We start from the raw sequence: 8,942 nt of genomic DNA, 5'->3' as shown, positions 1-8,942 counted from the left end.
ATCTATCTATCTATCTATCTATCTATCCATCTATCTATCTATTTATCATCTTTCTTCATCATCATCATCATCATCATAATCATCATCATCATCTATCTCATCTCTCCATCTTTTTACCTAATGTATGTATATCTGAAGGATATTATACAGATACTTCCACATCTGTGCTTATTATTTCACTATTCAAAATAGACAAAAAATGGAACCAGTCTAGATGTCCATCAAGAATTAAGTAGAATATGGGGTTGGAGAGCTGGCTCACTGGTTAAGATCACTGACCGCTCTTGCAGACAGAGGATCCGGATTCATTTCCCAGCATGCACACGGTAACCAAGAACCATCCTACTCCAGTTCCAGGGAAATCTGATGATTTCTTCTAACCTCTGTGGGCATTGCAGGATATGGGTGCACTTACATACATGCAGGTAATACATGCATACATATAAAAATGTTTTTAAGAATTAAGTAGGATAAAGAAAATGTACTATACACAATGAAATTTTATATAGCCATAAAGAAAAATGAAATCATGAACCTTGTAAGAAAATGGATAGAACTAGAAATCAATATGTTAAACCTAACAAGCCAGACTTAGAAAAAAACCCCAAATGTTTCCTCTCATATATGTGATGTGAATTTAAAATTATATCTATGTGAATATATGTGTTAATTTTCTGTTTCAAATCACTTCTTTAGCAGAATATATATTCTAAAAGTTGCACTGACTTCAGTTTGTTTAACAATAACTCAAGTTCCCTTTCCATGACAGAATGGGTTTATTATACTATGTATTATGTGTATATCATGTATTATGTATATAATATGCATTATGTGTACTTTCTTCCTAATTTGGACATAAGATTATTTTTCTTGTGACCCTATAGGTACACACAGCTTAAAAATTGAGAAAGATAAGCAACCTCATCCATTTGACAAGAAACTTAAAGACAAGGAATTTGGATATTCTCTTAAGGATTTGTATTCTGCTTTTTCGGTAAAGCAAAATATTTTTGTTAATATGCAAATTAAGTTGACTTATTCAATTTTCTTTGAGTTGAGAAAATGACATAAACTATTCCATTTAAATTCGAGTAAAAGTTTTGAAATCTTAATTACTAGTTTTCATTGGAATGGAATGGAAGAGCCACTTATGTGATGCATCTCCAAGGGCTTGGTAGCTTGTAAGACTCTTGATACCAAGACTTTAATTTTGATTCCTTTTAAAAAAGTGTTGCTTTCATATATTTTGTGTTTATTTTCTCTGAAGATATATGACATTTAATAAGATGACATGTTTCAGCATTTTTATCTTTAAATAAGTTGGAAGAACTCCAGATGTCAAAACATATTCCCACAAACATTATATTTGGCAGAAAATATCACAAGACCAATTAGGTAGCTGTTAATTTTCCCCAAGATAAGACTGCCACTACTGTACCAGTGACATATGCTGTGCTAGCCACTTATATGGTTGTTTGGTCTTGAAGCTGGTGTTGGATCATCCATTGTTGTTTTCCCTTGGCACCTTCAGAGCTCTCTCCACTGCTATGAAAGCTAGCCTTCAGGGGAAGTGGTTTCAGGTCAGTTGCAGCTACATTACTCCAAATCCTGTGTCTGAACTATGTTCTGTCTTCAGAAGTAGAGTCTTACCTTCAAGTTCTGGGAGGCAATCAAAACTGGCCAAAGCCTGAGTTATTTGGGGGTGTCTCTTGGACCACCTTGGCCAAAGGAAGTTTTCTCCTGTCTGGAACTGTTTCTTGTTATGTAGCAGTTAGCTATACACATGGACTCGTGCAGAGATAATGAATATGTAATTTGTCATTAGGTTTTGAGGAAATTCAAGTGTGTTACTGTCAACATAACTGAATACACATGGCTGGAGTGATCATAGATCTTAGAGAAAACCCTAAGGTGGTCACATAGCAGACTAACATGATTTCTTACTGACTGCAAAATATATATCCTTAATTTACAGATAAATATCCCACTGACCACTCATCAAAGAAGCTCATTTTGCACCAGTCAGAGACTGTTACCAAGTACCACAACTGGTCACACATGGCCATTTTCTATGAATTGCCCAGGCCTAAGTGACACATCTACAATGCAACCTCTACACCTAAGATTCATGGAACATACATATAAAAATGTTTTTAAGAATCAAATAGGATAAAGAAAATGTACATATACACAATGAAATTTTATATAGCCATAAAGAAAAATGGAATAAGATTCATAGAAGAGGGGTAAAGAAGAGGACACTAATGAATCTCTCAGTTCTCAATAATGAATCTTCCTCATGCAACAGAGGGCCAGAAACACAAAAGGTTACAAATAGCTGAAGTGTAGAGAGCAAGAGTCCGCGTTGGTCCTTGGACAAGACTCTTTTATTAAACTTCACCCACCCAAGGCTCAGGGACCATCATGGAAGAGGGGGCAGAAAGATTGTAAGAGCCAGGGAGGAGGTGCATGACCATATGGAAACAGAGTCCTACAGATTCCATGGAACCTGCTCATATGATTCTATGGCAATAGTGTCAGCATACACAAGTCCTATGCAAACTCAGGCAAACAAAAACTCAGCATAAAACTTGAAAAATGAACAGCAGACCCCAATCTTATCTGAAGAAATATTGGCAACTGATTGCTTCTAGGTGAAGAAGAACTGATGTTTCTAAAACAAGGGGCTCTAGATAGGCTGATTAGACCTCAGTGGATGGATTTGCAATGGGGAATGGCTGAAGACACTGATAATACAGTGGGCCTTAACAGGGATGACAGAGTATATGGGCTCCAATGGTGGGGCCATGGGAGTGTGCCAGGGGGGATGGTGGTATAAAGATGATTAAGATTGTTTGAGATGTTCTGTATGAAATCCACAAAAAATTAATGAAAACATTTTTTTTAAATACCACAAGACCAAATACATAATTCTTTGTTTCACTAACTAGAATAGGGCCTACAGCAGCAACAGGTACCAAGATCGTAGGGGGTAGGGGAGCAGGCTACTTCCAAAAGTGAGGTCCTACTTAGAATTTGTGTTTTCTTTTCCTACTTCTTACTGTATCTTGTGTGTTGATTTCATGATTTTATTTTTCACAGACAGTCTATTCATTTTACACTCTGAATAAAACTTTCAAGAACCCTCACAACAGCATCAATTGAATTTTCCTAACATCTTAGAATGTTATACCTGTTTTCCCTATTTCTGGTAATTTACTATTTTCTGGAAACATTATTGTTTTATCATTGCCGATATGTCTACTCAAAACATCCTTTTCTTTTCTCCATTACAAATAAACTTCTATATAGTTCATTACATAAAAACAGACAATTATAGGCAAAATGAGTCTTTCTTTTGTTTTAACTTTTCTAAAAAATAGGTGGCTTGTATACACATATATGCCATGCTCTTCTTTTCCACGTTTGACAGTTTCATACTTTTGTATAATGAATTTTAGTCATTCCCACCTCCCCATTTCCATTGGCCATCCCCCCCCACCACCATCACTGGAATCCTTCTCAACAAGCTCTTTCCTATTTCCATGTCTTCACTTTGTGAATGACCCAGAGATTATTTAGAGTTACTTTACAGAACATGTGAAAAGTTCTTCAAGGAATCAAGGGCAATTTATCTGTGGCTACATCACTGAAGAAAATAGCACCCCTCATACTAGTCATTAAATACTAGTAGTGCCCCTTGAGAGGTGGGGCCTCATGAGTCCCTTCCCTATCCACAATGAAACATTGATGGGCCCAATTCTGTGTAAGTCTCATGCAGATAACCATGACTGGAGCAAGTTAATGATTACATCAGCTACATCATTGAGTTTGTAGATTGCTTTTAGAAGGCCATTTTTGAAATATTAATCCCACCAATCCATGAGCATGATGGTCTTTTCATTCCCTAGTGTCTAATTTCTTGATCAATGCTATAAAGTTCTCATTGTAGAAGTTGTTTTTATCTCCTTGTTTAGGTTTATTACAAGATATTTTTGAGACTATTGTGAATGTGATTATTTCCCTGATTTTTTTTTTCTCAGTAAGTTTGTCATTGGTATACAGGAGGACTACTGGTTTTTGTATGTTGATTTTGTTACCTACTAGTTTGCAGAAAGTATTTATGAGCTTGAGAAATTTCCTGGTGGCATCTTTAAGGTCTTTTATGTAGAGAATCATGAACTCTACAAATAGGGACACTTCAAATTCTTACTTTTTTATTTGTACCTCCATTATTTCCTTATCTTGACTTACTGCTCTAGCTAAGACTTCAAGTACTTTAATGGATAGAAATGGGAAGAATGGGCATTCTTATGCTTTTTCTGATCTTAGTGAGAATGTTTTTAGTTTTCTCTGCTTAGTATTCAAGTTGGCTATTGTTTGTCAACAATAGTCTTTTTCTGTCATTTTGAGACAGCATCTCCCTGTGTCCCAAGTTGGCCTGGACCTCATTATGCAGAACAAACTGACCTCAGCCTCACAGAGATCCACCTGCCTCTGCCTGCCCAATACTAGGACTCCAGATGTGCACTACTACACCTGGATTATAGTCTTCATTACATTGAAATATGCTTCCTCTATCCATAATGTCTCCAGAACTTTTTTCATAAAGGGATGCTGGATTTTGTCAAAGGTCATTCCTGTAACTATTGAGATTATTATGTGATTTCTGTCCATGATTTCTATTTAGGTTATGAATTGCATTTATTGAATTAAATAAGTGGAATCAACACTGCATATGTGGATGGAAGGCAACTTTCTTGGTCCTGAGGTGTGTTTCTTGGAGGCAGCAAAAGGAAGCATCCTTTTTTTTCCCAAACCAACCTGCTATTATGTCCAATTACCAGAATAATAGTAGTAGGTTTTTCCTACATCACATATGTGTGATGTGTCTAGCAACAGATTCATAGGCTTGATATCAGTGTTGAGTATTGGCTCCATCTTATGAAGAGGACCTTAATTCTAGTCAGAAAATGCTTGGTACTCACATAATATTTGTGCCATTATTGCAAGAGCAGGCATATTATACCAGCCCATTATTATTGTAGCTCATAGAGTTCACAGCTGGGCAAGGTTGATGATTACCTTTCTCTCCCCATGGCATGAAACTTATTGCTTCATTGATTCGTTGTATTTTTTTTCTATTTCATTAAGTCCTGATTCTGATTGCCTCTTCTTGACTACTCTTTCTGAGTATTGTTCATTCTTGTATTTCTGTGGTCTTCAGGTGCACCATTAAGTTGTTAATATGATATGTGTCTAATTTTCTGATGTATGCACTTGATGCTAGAAACCTTCTTCTTAGGATTGTTTTTATTGTGTCCCTTAGATTTTGGTGTGGTGCATTTTTATTTTCATTGAGTTTTCAAATTTTTAAATTTACTTCTTGATTTCTTCCTTGACTCAGTTTTCATTCAGCAGTGTGTTGTTCAGTTTCCATGCATTTGTTTATTTTTCTGATTTCCATTGTTGATATCCAGCTTTATTCCTTTGTGGTCAGATATGACACAGGATGCTATTTCAATTTTCTTAAATTTGTTGACACTTGCTTTGTGTCCTAGTATATGATTGGTTTTGGATAAAGTTCCATGGATTGCTAAGAATAAAGTATTCTTTGGTGTTTGGGTGGACTATTCTGCAAATGTCTATTAGGTTCTTTGGATGTATGATGTCATTTAAGTCTAGGGTTTCTTGCTTTAGGTTTTTTTCTGAATGACCTGTCTGTTGGTGAGAGTAATGTTTTGACGTCACTGTGTTGGTGTCTTTCTGTGACTTTTAGATCTACAAGTGTTTCTTTTTTGAAATTGAATGTCCTTGTGTTTGGTGCATGTGTATATAGTATTGTAATTTCTTCTTGGTGGATTTTTCATTGAATGGTCACAAAATGTCCTTCTTTATCTCTTCTGACTAGTTTTACTTTGAAGTCTGTTTTGTTAGATATGAAAATAGCTACACCTTCTTGTTGCTTGGTTCCATTTTCTTGGGGTACATTTTGTCCATACTTTTACCCTAAGGTGGTGTCAGTTGTTAAGGTGAGGTGTGTTTTGTGGAGGCAGAAAACTGATGGTTCCCATGTTCTAATCCAATACTTTAGTCTGCATCTTTTTATTGGAGGAATTGAGACCATCAATATTGAGAGTTGTTACTGACCAGTATTTATTAACATCTGTTATTTTGTTGTGGTGGTGGTGTTTTCTTTTCACTTCTATTGGTTAACTGTTCTGGAATTTATCCTTGTGCTTTCCTGGGAGTTTTCAGTCTTCCCTTCAGAGTGAAGCATTCTTTCTAGTATCCTCTGTAGAGTTGGCTTAGTAGATACAAATTCTTTAAATCTACTTTTATCATTGAAAGTTTTCCTTTCTCCTCTTATGACTGATACTTTCGCTGGGTATAATATCCTGAGCTGGTATCTGTGGTCTTTAAGTATTTGTAGAGCATCAGGAAAAGCCTTCCTTGCTTTCAGAGTCTGTGTTGAAAAATCAAGTGTTACTCTGATAGACCTGCCTTTATATGTAATTTGATCCTTTACTCTTGCAGCTTTCAGTACCCTTTCTTTGTTTTTTATAATTAGTCTTTTGATTATTGTGTGACATGGGGAGTTTCTTTTCAGTTCCGGTCTATTTGGCTTTCCTTCAGAATTTCATTTCTTAAATTCTATTTCCATATTTTGAATTTTTCTCTTTATCACATTCAGCTGTTTCTTTGTGTCTTCTTGGTCTTTGTTCCAGAATTTATAATTGGTTGTGTTTCCTGGTATAGATATTTGCTCTCTTATTTGTTGAATTGGTATTTGGGTGCTTATTTGCTGTTACCTCAACATGTCAGGGTGTGGACCAGCAGAATGGTGCTTAGTGTTCAACACTGTGGTAATTCTGTGTTGATGTGCAGATGGGGGTTTCAGATGTGTCCCCCCCCCATACCTAGTAGGGGATATATGAACTTCTGAGGCCTGGAGCAAACCTTCTGTAGAGTTAATATATTCTCACTGACAATCTCCAGAAGACTGTGGATCTACAGTTCTACAGGTGATTCCTTTGTGGCAGGGGTCACAGTGGAAGGAAGCAGTATTTCCTAGGGACCACAGGGATGATGTCATATTGATGTCAGGTTGAGATGAATGAGGTGCAGGCCAGGTTGGAGGTCTCTAACTGGGCTCAAGTCTCAAGACCCTTCATTGTCTCTTGGTGCCATGTGGGTGAGGAAGTTGGCCAGGGTGGGGGAAGTCACACTCTAGCAGGGGAAGATTTCTAGGAATGCCTACCAAAGGTTGAAGTTAACAGGGAGTCATCCATGTGCTCCTGGCAATGATCCAGAACTAGTCTTGAAGCTCTGGGGTGATGGAAGGTGCGTGGAGGCAGCCTAACTGGGTCTCTGTTCCACATGGGGTCAGTGAAGAAACCCTGGATTGCAGCCAGCTGGGAGTGTGGGAATCCCAAAGGGAGAGCAGGGACCAGGAAGAAGTAGGGATCACTTGTTGGCAATGGCAGCAGGGCTTTGGGGTTTGTTGTTAATTTCACAAAAATCTTACCCATTTTTTATTTTAATCCTTGTCCAGGAAAATACATGCCAAGTGTTTCTTATATTTTAAAGGTTGTTTCTTCACTCTGATAACTGTTCTCCTTGTGGCATAGCAGCTTCTTGTTTATTTACTTTATTTTATTTTACTTTATTTTATTTTTTGGTCTTTTTGAGAAAGGGTTTCCCTGTAGCCCCAGCTGTTCTGGAGCTCACTATGTAGACCAAGCTGGCCTTGAACTCACAGAGATCTGCCTGCTTCTGCCTCCGGAGTGCTGGGATTAAAGGCGTGTGCCACCCCGCCTGGCTATTTTATTTTTTTAAAAATAACTTGATCATTTTTTGCTTTCATTTCCTGTGTTTTTGGAATCATATCCAAAAAATAATCATTAGCTATACTGATACAGTGTATCCCTTCTGTTTTAAGTAGATTCATAATTTCAGGTTTTACATTTATATTTTAGTCAGCTTTGTGCTGACTCTTCTATAGCATGAGGCAGAGTGTCTGGCTGCATGTGGACGTCTAGTTTTCCCACTGCCATTTATAGAAAAACCTGTTTTCTTCAGTGTGCACTTTTAGTTCCTTTATTAAGAATCAGTTGACTGTAGATGACTATGCTTATTGCTTGGATATGGATTCTGCTCACTAGGTTCTATGTCTGCTTTCCTTCAGTATTATGCTGCTTTGTGTATTGTGACTCTATAACATGTCTTGAAGCCAGGTACATTGATGTCTCCAGGTTTGTTGCTTGTGTTACAGATTAATTCAGCTAAGTGGAATCTTTTGCTACCTTATGATGTTATTACTGTTTTTAATAGCTCTGGAAATAGCATCATTGGTATTGCACTTGAGGTTGCAATGAAACTATCAATCACTTTTTGAAGTACAGATATTTTACCAATGTTAAGCCTTTCCTCTAATGATCATGTGTGATCTTGTCATGTTTTGTGTCCACTTCAATTCAATCACTGTTTTGTAATATTCATTACAGAGATACCTCACTTCCTAGGTTAAACTTGTTCCTAGGTATTCTCTTTTTAAAAATATCTTATTATTTTTATTTTATGTGTATGAGTGTATTGCCTGCCTGTATGTAAGTGTACCTGTGTCGTGCAATGCCGGTAGAGGTCAGAAAAGGGTGTTGGATTGCCCTGGAACTGCAGTTACAGATAGTTGTTAGCTTGCCAGTTGTTAGTTGCCTTGTGGTTTCTAGGAACCAAACTCAGGTCCTCTGCCAGAGCAGCCAGTGCTTTTAATTGCTGAGCCATCTATCCAGCCTCCTTAGGAATTTTCTTGATAGCTAGTCTGATTGAGAGTGATTCCATTATTTCTTTCTCAGAAAATGCACTGTATTGAAATGCTACTGATTTATAATTTGGTTTCATATTTTACAAATTTCCTGAATCAATGTGTCAGTTCTAATAGC

General features: G+C 37.0%; 1 protein-coding gene across 1 annotated transcript in view; it reads left to right on the top strand.

Moving 5' to 3' along the window:
• Slco6a1 (solute carrier organic anion transporter family member 6A1) overlaps positions 1-8,942 on the top strand; it is a 101,521-nt gene that overhangs the window by 33,539 nt on the left and 59,040 nt on the right. The window contains exon 8 of the mRNA XM_008846490.1: positions 885-994. Coding sequence (XP_008844712.1) covers positions 885-994 — 110 coding nt within the window. The remainder of the gene's footprint in view (positions 1-884; positions 995-8,942) is intronic.

The sequence above is a fragment of the Nannospalax galili genome, unplaced genomic scaffold (assembly GCF_000622305.1).
Source record: "Nannospalax galili isolate Female #2095 unplaced genomic scaffold, S.galili_v1.0 scaffold943, whole genome shotgun sequence".
NCBI lineage: Eukaryota > Metazoa > Chordata > Mammalia > Rodentia > Spalacidae > Nannospalax > Nannospalax galili.
The sequence above is the reverse complement of the archived record's forward strand: the minus strand, read 5'-3'. Positions and strand labels throughout refer to the sequence as shown.